Source organism: Zingiber officinale, chromosome 9A (genome assembly GCF_018446385.1).
Source record: "Zingiber officinale cultivar Zhangliang chromosome 9A, Zo_v1.1, whole genome shotgun sequence".
In the NCBI taxonomy this organism is placed as follows: domain Eukaryota; kingdom Viridiplantae; phylum Streptophyta; class Magnoliopsida; order Zingiberales; family Zingiberaceae; genus Zingiber; species Zingiber officinale.
Window position 1 is genome coordinate 11224476 of NC_056002.1, and position 20988 is coordinate 11245463.

Here is a 20988-nt window from a genome sequence, read left to right on the forward strand (position 1 = left end):
CATAAATCCGAAACCTAGAATTGTTAGCCTCTTGTGTTTTGTATTTCAAGATCTAAACAAAAGAATAAACTAGTTATGATGCTGAAACTAATAACTAGTTATACCTTTTGTAGCTTATAGACCTCACGATCTTCTGTAATATTCCTCTTCTTATCTCGGACGTCGTGTGGGCGACGATTTACTAAGATGAGAATCCACCTAAGCCTCCTTCTTCTCCTTGCAAGTTTCGGCCACCAACAATCTCCTTGAGATGAAGAACTTTGGCCACCAACCAAGCTCCAAGGGATGCTAAGAAACAAAGTCTTCTTTCTCTACTTCTTCTCCAAGCTAAATCTGCCCACCAACCAAGCTCCAAGGGATTGATGCCACCAGCCACCAAAGAAGAAGAAAAGGAGGAGAGGAAGAATGAGGGACGGCCACCACCAAGGAATAGAGAAGAGGAATAATATATGTGTTGTAAAGGTGAGGCACCTCTACCCTCTCTTTTATATTCCTTAGTCTTGGCAAATAAGGAAAGTTTTAGACATAATTAAAACTTCCTTGTTTTCCTTGCCAATAAAAGGAAAATTTAATTAAAAAATTTCCTTTTATTCTTTTAATGGCTGACCCCTACATGTCCTCCAAACAAGAAAAGTTTAAACACAAAATTAAAACTTCCTAATTTGTTTCCGGAAATTTTTAAAATAAAAATTTCTCTTTTAAAATTCCCTTCATGGTTGGTTATAAAAGGAAACTTTTATAAATTAAAATCTCTCTATTAAAGTATGTGGATGATTACAAAAAGGAAAGTTTTCTCCAAAATTAAAATCTTACTTTTAACTACAAATAAGGAAAGATATCAAACTTTTCTCTTAATCCTTTGTAGAAACTATAAAAGGAAAATTTTAATTTTAAAACTCTCTTTTAAATCATGGCTTCGACATAAGTAAATATTTTAAAATTAAAATCCCTTTTATTTTTATTGTGGTCAGCCACCTTCTTGGGCTCCAAGCTAGGGTCGGCCACCTACTTGAACCCATCTCTCCTTGGTTTGGCCAGCCCTAGCTTAGGCTCCAAGCTAGGCTTGGCCGACCACCTTAAGGTGGGTAGGAAGTTGGGTTTAGGTGGATATAAGACTTTATAAATAAGATGCTGCGACAGGGACCAAGAGGAGTAATTGATTTTGGTCTCCCGATGAATTTGAGCTTCCCGTGTTCACTCCGAACACCCAACTCGAGTTCATCAATAATAACTCATACCACTAAAGAGTTATTATTGAACTACCACACTAATCTCATATTACTATATGGGTTCCTTCTTATCATGAGTGTGTTAGTCTCCATGTGTTTAAGATATAAAATGTCCACTAATTAAATGAGTTACTGACAACTCACTTAATTAATATCTTGCTCCAAGAGTAGTACCACTCAACTTCATTATCATATTGGACTAAGTCCATCTGTAGGGTTTACATGACAATCCTTATGAGCTTCTCTTGGGGACATCATCAATCTAGATTGTAGGACACGGTTTCCTTCTATAATCAACAACACACACTATAAATAATATTATTTCCCAACTCATCGGGCCTATTGATTTATCGAACTAAATCTCACCCACTGATAAATTAAAGAAATAAATACTAAATATATGCGCTTGTTATTATATCAGGATTAAGCACACAATTCTATAATAACAAAGGTCTTGTTCTTTTATGCAGTTAGTAAAAAGAAACTACCTTAAATGGTCATGCTCAATACACTCAGAGTGTATTAGTGTAATTTTATAGTCAAGATAAACTAATATCAAATTACACTACGACTATTCCAATGGTTTGTTCGTATCCATCTTAGTCGTGAGCTACTATTTATAATTTATAAGGAACTAATAACATGATCTTCTGTGTGTAACATCATACATCATGTTATCTACAATATAAATTAATTGAACAACTACACTTAGCATATAAATGTAGACATTTGACCAATGTAATTCCTTATTTCAAAAAAAAATGTTTACAAAAAGCTAGGCTTTTAGTATACACTCTAACATCTCCGGCATTGACCCTCTGACGCTTAACTCAGTCATCGGCAAGATGGAAGGAAATGGAGCAACAGTAAGCACAAGCATACATAGTGAATAACTATGTCCCCTCGGGACGGTCTAGTGGCTAGCGCATGAAGTGTTGCCACCAATGAGGTCTGAGGTTCGAATCTCGATAAAGCCGAGGTAAATGCCTCCCTTATGTGCTAGTCACTATTCCAAAGACTTGCACCCGCTCGTGATTTACCTCCTCCGTGTTGGCCCTGGGACGGGTTGGCGAGGGCGCTGAGGGCGAGCGTATTCGCCTTTTACCACCAATAAATAGTGAATAACTCGTACCTTCATCGATATATGGACCCCTCTTTATATAGTGCCCTGGTGGGCAACGTGCATGCTCCCCAAGGTGTGGCAAGCTTTTCCAACCATCCCATGAAAGGACATATCAGAAAAGTGTCTCTGACACTATACCTTAACAAGGCATGTAAATCCTTAATGAGATAGTAGAAGCTTCTGGCGTGCGATCCGCATGTTGACCATGTCTTGTGTCAGCGGCACTATCTCCCAGAAGGATATTAAGAGATACATTAATTATCCCTCTGCTCGGCCTAGTGGGGTAGTCGATTGGCTAGGGACTCCTCCACTTGGTCGGCCTCAGCTGCTCTTCCTTGTAGTAACTGGGTTCAGTAGACTATCTCCACCCGATCGGACAAGTGCTCCGATCCCATTCCTTGATCAACACTGAGGGTCTAACGATCTTGCAATAATGTTTTGCTCGGTCACGCCATTTGCCGATCAGACATTGTCTGGTCCAATTGGCTATTGTAGTCGACCTCCGCTCGGCCACTATGGGTGAGTCCGTTGGCTCTCTGGTGTTTACCATCTTGACTTTGACCTTCATATTGGCAACTAACACCTCTTCTGACCCATACTGGGCAGGCCCCCCTTTACCACCGCATCAAGGACCATTCGGGTGTCCTTAGAAAAGCATTTAATGCGTACCTTAGAGAATCTTGGTTTGTTACATTTTCTCCGAGATTCGTGAGCCCGATGATCAGCTCCTTCAGTTTAGCGTGCAGGTTTGCTATGGATTCTCCTTCTTTTAGCCGGAGGTTTGCTTATTGGTTCTGGAGAAGATCTCGTCTAGCGAGCTTTGCTTCAAACATTCCTTCGTGTAGCTCCAAGAACTTTTCCCAAAGTTTCTTTGTTGATATGTAGTCTCTGATCCTGCTGATTTCTTGAGGTGGCGGTATGCTTAGTAGGTAGAATTTGGCTCGTCCATTCGCCACAAAATCTGCTTGCTCTTTCATTGTTCAAAGGTACTCTTCTTTTTGTTTGTCTTTTTGATCTTTTAATTTGGAGTTTCAAAACTATATTTAATTATTAATAAAACTTCAAAGTCAATTTTTAAAAATACCTCTATGTTTTTTTTCCATAACACAAATTCTCCCTCGAATTTCGACGGGTAGATGCTCGGTCCAACCATCGTCTCAGTGCTTCAATCGGTGGTTAGCCTTTTTGAGGCATTCTGGCTTTGATATTAATTCTTGGTGCAGCAGGGCCGGCAAGAGGGGGTAACTTACCTTAAAAAAATGAACCCCTTTCTCGATTCTTTGATTAGATTAGACTAGCACAATAATAATAATAAATAAATAAATTGAACAACTAAATAAAAGAAATAAGAGGATAATTCTATTTATTTGGTTACAAACTAGGTGGTTATTAATCCAAGGCGTTGAAGAAAGCTCAACTAGAATTCTCCTTTGTTGCAAGCGGAGAAGCCTCTTACAAAAATTGATAACTCAAAAAGAAGACTAGGAAGTGTATAATACTTGTTGTTTAAGTTGTTGAATTAGTCCTACCTCCAGGGGTCTTTTTATAACTCCTGAAAAATCCTATCCAAAGCTGGAAGACACCTTCAATAAGGTGGAAGGTGCCTCCAGCATGGCAAATCTTATCACCAAAGATAAAAGTTTATCTTCGGCTAACAACTAGGGAAGGCACCTTCAATAGGTTGAAAGGCGTCTTCGCACTATTCATCAAAGTACCTTCCAGCCATGGAAGGCACCTTCCACAAGGCAACTCAGCTCAAAGCTAATATATTTGTGTAATTCTTCGCGTAGGTGATTCTCCAGCTAACTGGAGTTGAGCTCACCCGAATCCAACTCCGACCTTCTCCTCGAGTAGGCTTCCTTCCCGGCTTCTCATCCCTCGAACGCCATGCATGTCCTTCTCATACACTAGTGTACTCTTCCACAGCATCTCGTCCCTGAATGCACCAAGCCCGTCAACTTCTTTCCCATGTCATCCTTCTCGTTAGCTGCATCTTTTGCTCGACTTCTTGTGTTCCTAAGCTTCTGCACAATTAGACACAATAATCAAATATAATAGGACCTAACTGAACTTGGTTGACCACATCAAAACTATCCTGGAGTACTTACACATTTCACTCAAGAAAACATTGTCAACCAATTGCCTTAATCGATTCCAAATCCTTCTGTTCACTGGCTATCTTCTGTTAATTGATTAATGAATCTCATCAATAATTGGCAAATCCTAAACTAGAAATTTTGAATTTAGGGTTTGCCAATTGATTGACACTTCCTATCAATTGATTGTTAACCCTTATTTAAGTCTTTTCAAGGATGAATTCGCATTTTTCTTGGTATCTGATTGACTTTAATCTATTAAGACTTCCTTTGCTCAACATCTGGTCACCCTTGATCTGTCAAGACTTTTCGTTGCCCAATAAATAATCAACCTTGACCTATTGGAACTTCATCATTGCTTAGCATCCGGTCAACTTTGACCTAATAGGACTTCCTCAATCACGCCAAGTGTCTGATCCTCTTTAACCCACTTAGACTTTCTTCTTATCAACTTCTCATTGGACTTTCGATCACCAAGTGTCCGGTCATTTTTAATTCACTTGAACTTTCCTCTTGCCAACTTTCCATTAGACTTTTGATCACCGAATATTAGGTCAATATTAACCTACTTGATATCTTACTAACATATTGATCAAACATCAAAATTCAAACTCGAGTCAACCCGAGCTTGGTCAATCAACCTTGACATGAGGTCAATTGCACCAACAAAGGTAACTAACTTGATCCATAGAATTTTACCATCAACCACCAGGATAAATTCAAAAGTATAATTTACTCGTTGCTCCATAGCTAGCGTTCCAAAATTATCATCCTATTGGAGGAAAGTGTTGATACTCATGACTTTGTGAAATATCCATCCAAGTGAACGAGACTTCAACCATGTTTCTTACAAGTTGAAAAATATCTGATTGTTTCTAATTGTTTTTGTCCACACTCGTTAGAAATTCATTTGTCATTATCATGACAATCAATATGAAAATTGACCATTGTAGATTTGTGAAGGATGAGATAAATTAATAGATCATAGAATAATAAGCGACGGAGATAATGGTTGAGGGTGAGAGGTTGAGGTTAGAGACTCGATCTAGAGCTTACGCAAACTACACCGATCGAGCATTACAGTGATGCCAAGCCTATGTCAATTCGTCTATAGTTCAAGTCTTTGTTAAAATAAATAAATAAATCAGTTAATACTGAATTTGAAATGATCAATTCAATCATAAAAAAAAAAAAACATTTATTGTTAAGATAAATTGGAAAGTGATTGTGACGAATGGCCTAGAACCCTAGTACCTCATACTGTGATATATTATATATAGCTAAAGATTGAATAAAAACGAATACTTAGATAACAATTTAATATTTTTCCATGGTACGGTAACCCGAGTCTTTCTTGATTCTTCTTCAGTCATATTTTATAAATGATCTAATCCATAAAATTATGTTTTTTTTTAACATGAAATTTAAATATGCTCTCAGCCTATCATAACTACTGAGAAAGACAGAAAATGACAACACAAATATCCATAAATGAAATGAAATGGAATGAGAGATACCCTTGTGGTTTAGATTCCTTAGCCATGGAGAAGGGAAACCCTAAAAAATTACAACTCTTGCTATTACATCACACTACATGTGGGCCCAATTATATGAACTTTCTAGAGCTACATAATAATCATTTTAATTTAACCAATTTAATTAAATGCATTATTATATAATATAAAATGTTAATAAAAATATATACTCATTGAATATTTATAAAATATAGAATATTCTTGTAGTACGAGTGTACACTAAAGAAAGGGAGAACAGTACAATTTAATATGCTATGGAATAATTAAGACTATAAAACGTGAAAATGAAAATGAAATAAAAATTGAATATATTGATTCTCACGCCTTAAATGAAAGATTTCTCGAGCTCAAAACTGATAGAGAAAAGAGGCTAAAACTTTTCTTTAAAGATTTTTTTTTTCGTATATAACCATTTTGATGATCTTTCAGAATCACGCTTCTTGAGAAATTTTCTTACACAACTGATTTAAAGTGAACATTAAATATAATATAAGTAGTTTGAGCTGACTTAAATCCGATTTATTTTTATAATAAATTTTAGATTTTTTTGCCAATCGACGAATCAAACGAACCGATAAGCTCGGATCAATTTTGAAGGCAAGTTCGGACCGGTCCAGGCTCCGTCTGAATCTGATTTTAGACGATTCGTCATCCATGACATCACCATGGACGTGTCGCACACGTGACACGCCTGATGCACTCGCGCGTCTATAATTTCATTTTATCTAATAAATTTAAATTAAAAATTGAGGATATTTCAAATTGAAATGAATACAAAAATAAGCAAATTTAGTAGGAGGATATTTCTGCTCCGAATAATTCTATATATATATATATATATATATATATATATATATATATATATATATATATATAGAGAGAGAGAGAGAGAGAGAAAGAGAGAGGAGATTACCGTCGGAGGGATGCAAATTGATATTGAATATTATCGAAGTTCATTTTCCAAGAGACAATGACGTTATCTTAAAATAACAACATTTTAAATTATACGAATCTTCTCACAAGCTTTTTGGACTCCGAATGCAGAAGATGTGTATTTTTCCAACATCTGGAGGGTTTGATTACGAAATGTATATTTCGATTTTGAAGTCGATTCTGACTTTCATCGATTGATGACACCTCGATTTTCCCTTATAAAATCATATTGGTCATTTTAAGATCCAATATCCAATCATTCATAATAATCACTATAAATTAAATAAATATTTATAATTAAATTGGATCGTTGGACTCAAATATATATATATATATATATATATATATATATATATATATATATATATATATATATATATATATATATATATATATATATATATATATATAGTCTAGTGGTTAGCACATAAGGTGTTACTATCATGAGGTCATGAGTTTGAATTTCAGTATAACAGAGGTAAATATTTCCCTTATGCGCCAATCATTATTCCAAAGGCTAGTAACCACCCGTGATTTATCTCCTCTGTGTTGGCCTTAAGACGAATTGGAGAGGCACTGGGGGAGAGTGTAGTCACTTTTTACTACCATCATTCTATATGCAACTCATTCAAACATTCAGATGTCTCCTTACTTTCTAACGTCCTGTACACAGTCAGACATGGAATATACACCACGGTGGCAGCATCTGGGAAAATCGAGGAAGAGAAGAAAAACGGCGTACGGGAGTGGGAAAAAGTCAAAGAAAGTAATAAAAAATGATGGGAAAAATAAAAAACACTGATTGGGATTGCCACAGTGATGGTCGCATGCGGGAGTGCAAGGAAAGTTATGTAGCATATCATTATTAATATATGCTCGACGCCTCTCGCCGTCGGTCCTTCGTCGTTGCCTGCCGAGTGAAACCCTGGCTAGGACTGCCACAGCCGCTAGACTTGCCACAGCCGGATCGAATCGACCCGGATCGAACAGTGTGACGCAAAACAACCGCAGCGGGCAGGGACCTCACTACTACAAGCATCGCTGCTATGCAGCCCTCGATCATACACCGTAGTAGCGTCTTGGCCTCCTTGTGATCCGGTTGCCACACATTTTTCTTCTCTTCCTTGATTTTCCCAGATGCTGCCGCCGCGGCGGATGGTCAGCCCTCCAAACCACTTTCCATGGCCGAATACCTAGTTCGTGAAGAAATTAATAGGTAAAGAAAAGAAATAATATAAAGCTTTTTGATAATGTTATTACTAAAGTCAATAGGCTTATTTATACAAATTTTCTAAAATAATAATGGAAAAATTAAATATGACATACAATCGTAATAATTATAAACATAGTAATATAATAGATTTGAAAATATTATTTTTTTCTATTTGATTCATGTCGATCTTGATTGTGATGTCAAATGTAATAAATCTCAATTGATTGAAATCAATTAGAGATTATTTTCCATTATTGTCATTACCTCCCGACAAACTCAACGGGAGTGCTTGAACGTTAAGTTTGAATGCTAACTTGGTGAAACGTTGTCTACATAATAGCTTGGTAAATACATCAATAATTTGATCTTCCGTAGAGATGTAAGAAACCAAAAGTTGTCAAGTCGTCACGCGCTCACAAACAAAATAAAAATCAATCTCTACATGCTTGGTGTAAGTATGAAAAATAGGATTTGTCACAAAATAAGTCGCTCTAATATTATCACACCATATTTTAGGCATAGCAATTGGGAATAAGTGTAATTCCGAAAGAAGAGATTGTAGCTAAATAATTTCTGGCGTTGTATTAGCAATAACTTTATATTCAGCTTCAGTACTTGAGCGAGAGACTGTAGGTTGCTTCTTTGAAAGCCAGGAAAAAAGATTTCGCCCAAGAAATATAACATATCCACTAGTAGAACGTCTATCTTCGGGAGATCCAGCCCAATCTGCATCACTGTAGGCAATCAACTCTCGTGAAGACTGCAATATAAAAGAGGACCATGTAGAATAATATTTTTGAGATATCGAAGAATTCTCTTAACACCTTCCCAATAATGTTCAGTAGGAGCATGCATAAATTGACAAGCACGATTCACAGCGAAAGTAATATCGAGTCGTGTAATTGTGACATATTATAGGACACCAACAATACTACGATAGATCTAGGAGTCAAACATTGACGACGGGACTAAAAATATCATTGAAGTCAATAACTGGCTGTTGATTAAAGCCTTTAGCTTTAAGGCGAGCTTTGTAATGTTCAATAGAACCATCTGCACGATGCTTAATTCGGTAAACTCATTTAGAGCCCATAATATTCATAGATGGAGTACGAGGAACTAAGCTCCAGGTTGCATTGTGAAGAAGAGCATCAAATTCTATAGCTATCACATCACGCCAATTTGGATCTTTGACTGTCTGTGTAAAACTAGAAGGTTCAACAAAATTTGATGAAGCAATAAGAGCACGTGGAAGAGGATAACGAGTGGAAACTGGTTGACATCGTGTATAAATATCGCTTAGAGGAAACATCCGCCGAGGAATGTCATCATCAGAGCTACACGGAGATGAGTGGTCAGACAGATGAAAATCAGAACTAGAGAGTGAATCACCACTAGTAGCTGAGTCTACAGGAACTTGTGGAAATGGAGTAAGACCCAAGATATCATCCCCCTTGTACTTTTAATATGTCCTGATGAATCAATATGTGGGACTTCTAGTATATTACTTGGTGACATTAGATAGTTGCCTTGATTATCTGAAGGAGAATCTGAGGGAGCGACTGCAAACAGAAATAAAGATTCATCAAAAGTAACATGTTGAGAAATATATATCCGATCGGTCGAAATATGGAGACAACAGTACCCATGATGCAAATTACTATAACCAAGGAAAACACATTGTAAAGAGCGAGGGTTTAACTTGTGTTTAGAGTAAGGTCATAGCCAAGGATAACATGCACAACCAAAGATACGAAAGAAGGAGTGATCTGTAAGATAATTATAAAGTCTTTTCAAGGGACACTTATTTTGAAATAGTGGAGTGGGTAAACGATTGATAAGGTAGACTGCGGTTTGGATGACATCATCCCAAAATTTAAGTGGAACCGAGATATGATTAAGAAGAGCTAAGGCAGTTTCAATCACATGACGATGTTTTCTCTCAACGGATCCATTTTGTTCAAGAGTATGGGGACAAGAGACTCGATGGATGATGCCAGAGGAAGTGAGATGACGATGAAACACTTAATACTCTCCACCCCAATCAGAATAAAGGGAGAGGATTTTACGATCAAAATAGCTCTTAACCTTTTTTTTAAAAGCGACAAAAAATATCAAAGAGATCAAACTTTCTTTTCATAGGAAAAATCCAAGTAAAGTGGCTAAATTGTTAATAAAAATAATATAATAAAGAAAATCTTGATTAGATAGAATAGGAGCAGGACCCCACACATCAGAGTGAATAATTTCTAAAGAAAAACTAAAAGTGCGAGAAGAAGACACAAAAAGTAATTTATGAGATTTTGCTTTCATGTAAGCTTCATATAAATGAGAAGATACTAAAGAAATTGGTAAACCATAATGGTTAATGATATTCTGAACAACACGTAGAGACGGATGACTAAGACATGCGTGCCAAGAGAATTTATCAGTGTGTTCTCCAACAAAAGCATTAGTATAGGTGGGTTGAAGATGATAAAGGTCATCTTTATGCTTCCTCAGAGTAGAATATTTTCTATCATGGGATCCTTCACAAGACAATGATGAGGATGAAATTCAAATAATACATTATTATCAAGAGCAAATTGACGCACAGAAAGTAAATTTTTTGTTATAGAAGAAACATGAAGAGTGTTGCGCATATGAAAAGTTCGACCGCATGAGTGAAAAGATATGTTTCCAATGTGAGCAATTTGTAAACCTGAGTTATTACCTATTTGTACCATATCGAGTCCATCATAAGACGAAGCTTCTGTGAGAATATTATATTCCGGTGTAATATGATGAGTTGTTTCAGAATCCGAATGTCATCCTGAGTTCTCAAGAGTCGATGAAACTATATTAGGAGAGATAGAATGTAAGAATACTCTAGAATGAGATGACTGGGTTGTAGAATGCTAAGAAGGTGGTGGCCGATTTAAAGACAGATGCGCTCCTTGTGAAATAGTTGGTTGTCCCAATGCTGCAGGACCAACAGTAAAATTTGAATCAAATCTTTTAGGACATTGAATACCAATATGTCCAACTCTGAGATAAATTTAACATCTTCTCCAACTATAAGACCAATCAAATCTTCTAGAACAATGAATATCAGTATGACCAACGATGTAACAAATTTGACATCGGTCTAAACATTGCTTTTGGCCACATTGATGTCATTGAGTATCTGACATCGAAAAGGATTAAAGTAGCGGTGATGGAACCCGGGTTGTCAATGCCAAAATCAGTAGTAAAGGATGTCGATATCAAAATCGGCAGTAAACGATGTCGACATCAAAATCAGCAGGAAAAGGAATTGGTGTTAATGTGTTGCTGCTTGGAAGAAGAGGAATTGTCTAGTTGCTGTTGTCGGCTGAAAGAGCAACTAGTTCTGGTGGAATGGAGTTGGCTTCTTGCTGGGAAAACAGGGAGAAGTTGTGGCTGGTGGTGGAAAACAGGAAGGAGAAATAAAGAAGGAACGTTTGCTAGGAGAAAAGATAAAAAATACTACTGCCGTGGACTTATGTGAAGAGAAGAAGAAATTAGGAGAAAAGTAGAAAGGGGAAAGAGGAAGAGAGGGCTAACAAGAAATAATAGGTTGAGCGGAGGTGGCCATCGGCTGTCAGTTGTTGGTGAAGGAGGAAGCAATAAATATTGACGAGTAGACGAAAATAAAAATATAGGTACTAATGATCATAACTATGAGATTATGAATAAATTAATAGGTAGAGAAAAGAAATAATATAAAAAAATTTTTATAATGCTATTATTAAAATTAATAGACTTATTTATACAAATTTTCTAAAATAATAATAGAAAAATTAAATATATTATACAATCGTAATAATTATAAACATAATAATATAATAGACATAGAAATATTATTTTTCCTATTTTATTCATGTTGATCTTGATTGCGGATGGTCAATCCTAGGGATGTAAACAAGTCGAGTCGAGCCGAGTTTTGGAGTGTTCAAGCTTGTTTGATAAGATAACCAAGTCGAGTCAAGCCGAGCTTAAAATGAACCAAGCTTTTGAAATGAGTGTTCAAGCTTGGCTTGATTTATTTTTTATGAGCTTGAGTTTGTTTAAATCTTGGCTTGAATTTGGTTCATTTAGAAGTTATCAAGCTCTCAATTCAAGTTTGGCTTGAGCTTGGTTCGAGCTTGGCTTGAGCTTGGTTTAAGAGCTTGGTTTGAGCTTGATTCGTTTAGATGTTATCAAGCTCTCAATTTAAACTTGTTTGATTGTTTGAAACTTTTAATTATTTGATTAGTTATTAAGATTGATAATTTAAATTTATTTATTTATTTTATAATTTTTTAGCATATTGAAAAGAGTTTTATTAATAAATATGGTTCATGAATATTGTTCACGAATATTGTTCATGAATATTGTTCATGAACATTAACGAGCTGAACATATATATGTTCAAGCTTGTTTGTTTAGCTTAATGAGCTGTTCAAATTTATTTGTTTAATTAATCTAATGTATATTGAACAAACATAAATAAATTTTTACCAAACCGAACACCAAGCTTGTTCACAAACGTTTGATTCATTTACAACCCTAATCAATCCTCCAAACCATTTTCCATGGTCGAATACCTAGTCCGCTCATGGGGCTTATCCGTCGCAGAGGCATCCAAGGTCTCCAAACTATCCCGATGTTGTTCTCAACTTCTTGAGACCCAGGGCTTCGAGGACTCCTACCAAGAAGATCGTCGTTCTCTTCCCTGATTTCATTGTCTAAGATGTGAAGAATAATCTGGCATCGGGTCTCAACCGACAGGCAGCGCTAAAGGATGGTGGCGGCAGTGAGGAAGGGGATGGCGGCGACAGCGGCAGCGGCAAGAGAGCAAAAGAAAATAAAAATGGAAAAAGTTGAAAAAAATTTAAAAAAAAAAAATGATGGGAAAAATAAAGATATTAGGATTGCCATAATAGCGCTCGCCTACGGGAGTGCAGGGAAAGTTATGCAGCATAATAATAATAATATTATTATTATTATATTTAAATTTATCTGATAAATAAATTAAGAAAAAAAATTATTTACTAATGAACCGGCCGAACAAATACTATTAAATATTGACTATAAATATGCCTTCTCCGGGAACTCCCCTCTCTCCCCTGTTTCAGTATTAAAAAAGGCTGCGTTCTTTTAATGTTGCTGCAGCAGCAACGACTGCTCCACATCTTCTCTTCTTCTCCTCGATCATGTCGAATCTTCCCAAATCCCTCCGTGATGCTTCCTTGAATCTCTCCCACCTCTCCGTCTTCAGCTCCGATCCCTGGCCCTTCATTTCCTCCAATTAATCATTTCCCTGCTCTGCTTTCAATCATTTCAGAAATTCGACGGCATGCCCGGGATCCACATGCAGATGCTGCACCGGGTGGCGATCGGCGGCGGAGGGGGGAGTAGGGGCTGCGCGGCGGTTCCTCCGCCGCCCAGGGGGTGGATGGCGGTCAGGGTGGGGAGCGAGGGGGAGGAGCAGCAGAGGTTCGTGGTGCCGGTGGGGTACCTGAACCATCCTCTGTTCCTGGCGCTGCTCCGCGCGGCCGAGGAAGAGTACGGCTTCCACCACTCCGGTGCCATCACCCTTCCCTGCCACGTCGAGCACTTCCGCCGCGTCCAGGGCATCATCGACCGCGACACCTCCACCTCCGCCGATCACCGCCACCACCACCACCACCACTTCCATCTCTGTTTCAGAGCCTAAAATTTCCTTGCATGCAACAACAACAACAACAAAGAGGAAGAGGAACAAGGCTTAATTAATTAGGCAGTAATGAATTAGAAGTAGGCTTCTAATTATAAAAAATAGTTAAGAGTTTAGTTTTCTTTTTTAATGTTTTGTTTCATCTTGTAAGATAACTATGAACAACTTGTTCTTTCTTAATTATATTAATTGGTTTTCAGTCATAAAATTAATGAATTATTAAAAAGAAAGTCAAAGTGGAGAATAAATTGGGTGCCAAGAAAGAAGTAAAGCTTCATCATATGCCTTTCATTTATGCAATATTCCATAAGTTATACGAAGGGTGTCTTTATTTATATACATTTTATTCGAAGGGCTTATTTGTAGTAGTTAGTTAATAACTAGTCAATGGTGACCTTTACTTTTGTGAGAGGTCATAATTAATCAAACTATATTGGTCATCTTATGTCATTATGCAAAATTATATAAAATATTTTAGAATAATTAGTTTGTGCCAAAACTAATATAAACAACAAATGATTCATGCTCATTTATCTTGATATCTCTTTACTGTTTGTAATACATCAAAACACCCCTCGAGTCACTCTCGTAGGTCTCACGAAAGTGATCAATTAGATATTTCCTTGCTCTTGTGTTCTTGATCACCATAATACAAATGCACAAAAAAGAAATATACCTAGCACAAAGATCTATTGGAAGTGTGTTTAATTTATTGTTCGAAGTGATTTTTTATAAGACTTGCACTCTTGATCAAGGATGAACAAGGGCTCATCCACTGAATGACTAGTTTGATTAATGTTTATTGGCTTTATATGTTTAGTCAATAGTTGGATTAGGGTTCCAAGTCATATTGTTAGACTTATGACTTTGTCTTATTCAAGTGCCACTAACACTTTGCCAAATCTGAGGCTATGTGATGATATATATGTATAATCAACATTCATTTAAAATATAAGATTAATAAAATAAAATTGCACTCTCTATGATTAGTTAGAAGTACAGGGCAAACCAATAATAGTATATCATTAATTTAAAGATGAATTCATGAGGATTCTAAGCGTTAAGACTAAATAAATAATTATTTATTGGGGGTAGATGTGCTTTGTTAATTCCATATGTGAGAATTTAAGTAATTGTTAGCCTCTTGTTTAATTTTGTCTTATTTAAGAGCCAACGACCTTTTGCCAAATCTTAGTGTGTATGATGATAGGTAACCAACCTACATTTTTTAAAGTTTAATTGTAATAGTTAATTTGAATAGATTACAAGATCATTATTGCAAATGTTTGAATAGGATTATATATATAGGATTGGGGTTAATAAATAAAGTCAAACAAAGCGTTGTGTTGTTAATGGTTGTTGATTTGATAAGACTAGACGAGCTTAAAATAAATCAAGCCGTGGTATTCAAATTTTGATTAGTTTCATTTTTAGTTTAAGCATAGTTTGAATTTAATTAAATGTTATCAAACACTTAATTCGTGTTTGTTTAATTTTTGAGTGAGTGATCTAGCTTGATATTATAATTTTTTATCCATTACAAGAGTATTTTTTTTTATTTACAAGTTTGATAAAAATGAATATAATTTATAACTTTTGTGACGAATAATTCACAGTTTCTATTTACAAATATTAACAATCAAACATATTTATGCAATCAAGCTTGTTCATTTAATTTAACAAGTTATTTAAATTTATTTATTTAATTAACTTTATGTATATTAAATGAAATAATTCTTATCAAACTTATTTACCAACATTCAATGCACTCTTCCTCTCCTTTCTTATATTACAAAGTAATTACTTACTTTACCATGATAATTCACATTCACATCATGAAAACTTATTGAAATAAATAAAGGAAAAAAAAACAAGAAATATAAATGCACTTGGTCCCCATCCCTTTTGTTCATATTTCAACATCGGCATCTTTGTCTCCTTCCTCCTAAATTCTCCCCCATCAAAACTCTACGAGGGTGACGGCTCAACTCAACAAAATCATGGGCAAAGAAATACGTTTAATTCAATTATTCAGTACCTTTGCATCAACACCTAACCACACGTATACACATATCACACACGACACATAACTCTCCCTAAAGCAGGAGTAAACACTAAAGCAGCAAGGTAGACTTCCAACGAGGGGAGGTGCCGGAGATAAACTCGATCAAACTGTTCAGAAGGTGCCATAATTGAAGTGTAGTTTGACTGCATGCATTTGGCCACGTACGTGGACTCGTTCCTGCTGGCCGACTCATGCATGCATGCATGTATAAGTCCACCTACGCAGGCCTACAGCTTAATTTCTGCGTACTGCGCCTATAGATTTTGTCTAAATTTGGCAGTAAAATGGATAGGCTTTGACTAATTGCAGCAGCGGTTCTATGCGTTAACTAGGTAATTAAGTAGGTCTAAGGTCCATGGAGTAGGTCAGGCATTGCTTTTCGATGCTTGGTTCTGAGTTTCATAAACAAATTTTTGGTGCAAATCTTATCAATGCATCTATTTTTTAAAATATTGAACGTATTCTCTTTGTTATTTTGTTAATTATTGCATTTGTTTTCATGTTAGATTTACTGATTTGTATAGTTGTATAGGACTTTTGAAGAAATGAATGGTAAATCCAAATCTTAGCAAGACATTGAAAATTAAAGATTTTAGACCTATAATCTAGATATCCCAACCAATAAAATGTTACACTCAATAAAGATAGAATATATAAAATTTAAGTACATATGTTTATTGATTAATGACAAAAGCTACAAGGCCCACTCTATTGCTAGCATTAGCATGTGGCAATTAATACAGGAGCAAGAAAAAACTTGCTCCTCTGTTGGTTCGCTACAAACTCACTGTTGGCGCATTACATCAATCTTTTTTGGAACAATATTGACAGGAAAAGGATACAAAGAATTCACTGGTTGTGGTCGATCCATACGCCAAGATATACAATTGAAGACTACCATTGCATCCAGCTGAAGGATCTTTTGTGAGTCTGCTGTACTGCGAAATTGAGCCCAAACATCTCTTTCATGGTCTCTTCTCCTTGCTCCACAAAGCCGACAAGCTTTGCAACGAGTGATGCACTCTCCTTTACGTGTTCGATATCAGTTTCAGTCCACATGAGCTGTGATAGTTGTATTCTCCTCTTCTTGGAGTTCAAGCTTATTCCCCACTTAGCATAAAGGCTCTCCCTTTCTTGAGGAGAGAATACCTTCCCAATCAGCTTGCATAGCCTATACCTCTCCTGACGAAGATATCTCATGCTGATAAAAATCGATATAAGAATATTATAAGTACATCCGAGCATTTGAAAATATTAGCAAAAGAGACTAGTCATAGACATACCTTGAAGAAGGGTTTAATCGGCTGCCATCTTCAGCTACTATGCCACTAGCATTTCTATGGGAGAAAATGTTCTTGAGAAGGGACAACCTTCTGCATTCTACTTCCATGTAAAAGGAATCGGTTGTGTCGCCTTTGAAGAGTAGGAAGAAGCAACTTCTGTGCACCAAGGAGACATGGCATGCGTGCCACAGCTGGATGATCTCCTCTTGCTTTCTAAGGAACTCCAATTGCCATTGCAAAGGAGACTCCGGAGAACATGGAATTGCATTGAGTCCATCCTTTTGTTTCTCCTCACTTCCAATGGTTTCCAATTGGTGCCGTTGAGTTTCCTGAATTATATCATAAATAAGTTGTAGGAATTATTGAATTACAACTTTCTTACTCGATTTTCTGACAATATTATTAGGAATTGTACTAAAAGGCATACCTGATCAGCAAAGAGTGGTTGCTCATTATTGCCATCAACGACATTCTTCACTTCTGTAGAAATAACATTAGCATCAATCTCTTTTTGAACAATTTCGTCAACATCTGCAGTCTTAGCCATGTTACTGAGAAGCACTTTTTCAGAAGCCTTAGATTCTTCTATCCAATCAGAAAATATACTGAGTCTGCATCCAACTCCCTTCGGCATTCCAGAAATCCCCTTTGACAAAAATTTAGGTGTTGTCTCATGGTCTTGATCAGCATCTTCGAGCAAAGAGAAGACTGAATTGTTCATCAAACTTGCCATGCAACTGTTACTTCTAGTTAGTATCGATTCTCGGGTGCTTATGACTTTTTTCACTGGATTTGATTGAGAAAATTCATCAGCTCCCAGCTTGTTCAAATTCTCATCTGCCCTATTTACACAATCTATACATCCTGCGTATTGTGGTGAAAATTTTTCGAGTGTATCCTCAGTCGGTGTAACCAAGCCCTCCCTTTCAGCATTCAGAGGATTAAACTCATTAGCTCTTCCATCACTCAAGGCATGTATCTCGACGCACCGAACTTCCTTGCAGTGCTCTTCAGAATCTTCTTCGATGATACCCTCTTTGGTCTGGTGCAGGGTAAGTTCATTTAAGGCAGGATTGCTAATTGTTCTACTGGGTGGAAGTTGATCATCCAAAGGCTCGTGGTAACTGAACTTATTAACTTGTACTTGTGCATTACATCTCAAGTTGCCGATTTGTGGGTTTTGGTAGTCAATGCCAGAGAGACCAGAGATCGAAAATGTATCATCGCTGTTACTGCGTGCATGCAAATATGATGCCTGAGTGGATTCTTCCTAAGAAGAGGAAAAGAATCAAGGATTAGAAAAGCACAAGCAAACTCATAGAATGTATTTTTAGGCACAGGGAATATTACCCATTGTCTTGATTGTTCATCCACTACAGCTTGAAGCAGATCATTAAGCCGAGATTGAGCAAAGTCTCTTTGCAGCATCAGTTCCTTGATTTTGCATTCCATCTAAATGAACAAGTCGATGAAAGAGTGTTGTCTGTTGATTCTATTAAATGAAATGAAAATTCAGCATGCACCAACAACATGAAAAAGAAGATCACAGAGATAACCTTCTTAATCTGAGCATCTTTATCTTGAAGAACATCAGAATGATCGTTGGGTGTACTAAATCCTGCATGTCTTAGTTCGTTCTCCAACCTAGAAATCTCTCTCTGCAGGTGCTTCATAAATGCCTTATCGGACATCATCACATTGACTTTTGCATTGGTGACTACTTGTTTGGCACAGCTTGCAAACAAAAGGGTGTTCCTGGATTGCTCGATGTGGCTCCTTGCAGGGCTCATTGTGCAGATTATGGCAGTTCTTGCATTGCCGCCTAAGTAAGGTTGCAGTATGCGCGTCAACTTGGAATCTCTAAATGGAATGTGACCACTTCTCCCTTTACTGTTCATTTTTACAAAAGAAAGAGATCAAAACTAATGCAACAAAAAGAAAAACAATAAAACACACATTGCTTAAACTTAATTCAGTAACCTTAGTTTGCGAATGACAGTTCCAAGTGTAAGCAAGCTTCTATTGATGTGGCAACCTTCTTTTATCCGATTACTCGCAGATGACACTTGAGACGCTGCCCGTTCACTTCCTGCTAAATCTACAAAATTCTACCCAAACCAAAATCCTAAACCTCATGTTGGTTCAATCTTCATTAAAAACAGAACTAACAAGAGTGAGCATAATACCACAGAAGCTAAAAGGGTACTTGAACTGTCTTTACTCGTAAATTCACGAGCAGTGCTTTGAACAGTCTGTGATCACAAAAACATAACTAATTATCATCATTTTCCATTAAGTTGGGAAAAGTTACCTAAATGATGAAAGGGGCAAACCAATCTCAGTATCTGATGAGATCGAGAGCTCATCTCATTCAAACTTGTCTCTCCAACTTGCCTTTGTGCTTCAAAAAAACACAAAGATTAAGGAGTATAATTATGTTTATACTTTATTATCAAGAAAACAACAAATCTTAGGCATTTCTCTGTAACTAATTATACCTGCACAGATTGCAAGAAGATCATTGAGATGCCATTGGTCCCTCAGTGTTTCCTCTGTAAGTTTATCTACAACAGTTCCTCTCTACATATACATGATTGTCATTCAATTGCATCCAATAAATAATAGAGAAAAAAAAGTTAGTTAAATCATTCTCTACCTCTGGATCATCAAGAAGTCTAAGAGGAAGACTGTCTGCAATCAGGAGATCTCTCACTGCTTCGTTGTATATCTCTATCGCCGAGAATTTCAACACGTATTCTCGATCCCCATGCTATACAAAAAGAAATAAAAAATCAATCAATGAATGAACAATATTGTTACAAAGTTGAAGAAAATTCCCAATGTTTTGCACCCTTCTGATGTAATCGTAGATGTCATCCACAGTATGAGCAGTTATTCCACACATTGTGTAAGTTTTGCCACTGCTTGTTTGTCCATACGCGAATATACTTGCTGCAGATGAAAATGTCAGATAAAAAGGAAGAAAGCCCTAACTTTCCATGAATAAACTTGCACACTTGTTCTTACCATTGATTCCATGGAGAACTGAAAGAGCTACTTCCTTGGCACCTTCATCATACACTTGCCTTGTGTCACATGCGCATCCAAACACTCTATCTAAGAATGTGCGTGTGTGTTTCGAAAAAGAAAGGTCAAGAAACAATCCAAAACAAAGTATTCAAGGGAAAAGAAGAAGCTTGTTTCGGTATCAATGGCGAAGACTGACCAAATGTGTAAGACGAGGGATACAGCGATCTCTCTGGGAGGTAGGGTTTGAAGACGACGGATGTACCGTCGACGCAATCCCAATCCGCGGGGTCATTCTTCTCGATCTCCTTGGCGTTGATCGGCCTCAGCCTGACGGAAACCAGGAACTTCTCCTCCGCCATTTCCTCGCTCCCCATCTTGCAATCCTTCCGTCAATCGATACCCGAGAACTACCGAGTAAAATCGAAAAGAGAACAACAACAACAACAAAAAATCACATTTTTAGTGCTTTGATCTTTTAAAAAACGAATTTTGCAGAGAATCAAAACCTGCGCGATTGGATTCACCAAAGAAAGTGGCATTGGAAGAAGATGAGGAAGAAATGGTTCATTTCTTTCCTCTTCTTCTCCTCCAAAGAAGAGAGATTTGAAAGGATAATCCGATATTTATGGGCGATTATTAATAGCTTAATGTTAATTTTTTCCATTTTTTGGATTTTTAGGAGATGATAAATGAGGAGTTGGGATTGATGGTTATGTGTAACTGGATGTGTGAATGAAATAAATGGAGAAAGAAAGAGTTAGAAAACAAAAGGAAAAAAAAGTA

At 36.7% G+C, this 20988-nt stretch overlaps 2 protein-coding genes across 3 annotated transcripts; one reads left to right on the forward strand and one right to left on the reverse strand.

The window, feature by feature from the left end:
* Positions 1 to 13215: 13215 nt before the first annotated feature.
* Positions 13216 to 14035, forward strand: LOC122020470 (auxin-responsive protein SAUR32-like). Its single transcript, XM_042578415.1, has one exon. The coding sequence runs from the start codon at positions 13468 to 13470 to the stop codon at positions 13825 to 13827; it is 360 nt and encodes a 119-aa protein (XP_042434349.1). The 5' UTR covers positions 13216 to 13467; the 3' UTR covers positions 13828 to 14035.
* Positions 14036 to 16521: 2486 nt separating this feature from the next.
* LOC122019846 (kinesin-like protein KIN-7J) lies at positions 16522 to 20863 on the reverse strand. 2 transcript variants are annotated; one of them, XM_042577410.1, is made up of 14 exons: positions 20712 to 20863; positions 20402 to 20612; positions 20203 to 20292; positions 20027 to 20127; positions 19832 to 19945; positions 19674 to 19755; positions 19509 to 19576; positions 19362 to 19427; positions 19156 to 19283; positions 18732 to 19065; positions 18526 to 18627; positions 17603 to 18445; positions 17176 to 17504; positions 16522 to 17093 (listed from the first exon to the last, which is right to left on the reverse strand). In XM_042577410.1, the coding sequence occupies exons 2-14, from the start codon at positions 20577 to 20579 to the stop codon at positions 16787 to 16789; spliced, it is 2742 nt and encodes a 913-aa protein (XP_042433344.1). In that variant the 5' UTR covers positions 20580 to 20612; positions 20712 to 20863; the 3' UTR covers positions 16522 to 16786. The 2 variants fall into 2 exon arrangements, with proteins under 2 accessions (XP_042433344.1, XP_042433345.1); XM_042577411.1 differs by lacking the exon at positions 19362 to 19427 and having other exon boundaries at positions 19156 to 19273; positions 19487 to 19576.
* Between the last annotated feature and the right edge of the window lie 125 nt (positions 20864 to 20988).

Coding starts and splice junctions, on each gene's coding strand:
- LOC122020470 (XM_042578415.1), top strand. CDS start 13,468: ATGCCCGGGATCCACATGCAGATGCTGCACCGGGTGGCGATCGGCGGC.
- LOC122019846 (XM_042577410.1), bottom strand. CDS start 20,579: ATGGGGAGCGAGGAAATGGCGGAGGAGAAGTTCCTGGTTTCCGTCAGG. Junction 20,128..20,202: donor AGTTCTCCATGGAATCAATG/GTAAGAACAAGT, acceptor TTTCATCTGCAG/CAAGTATATTCGCGTATGGA. Junction 17,094..17,175: donor CGATTAAACCCTTCTTCAAG/GTATGTCTATGA, acceptor GATTTTTATCAG/CATGAGATATCTTCGTCAGG.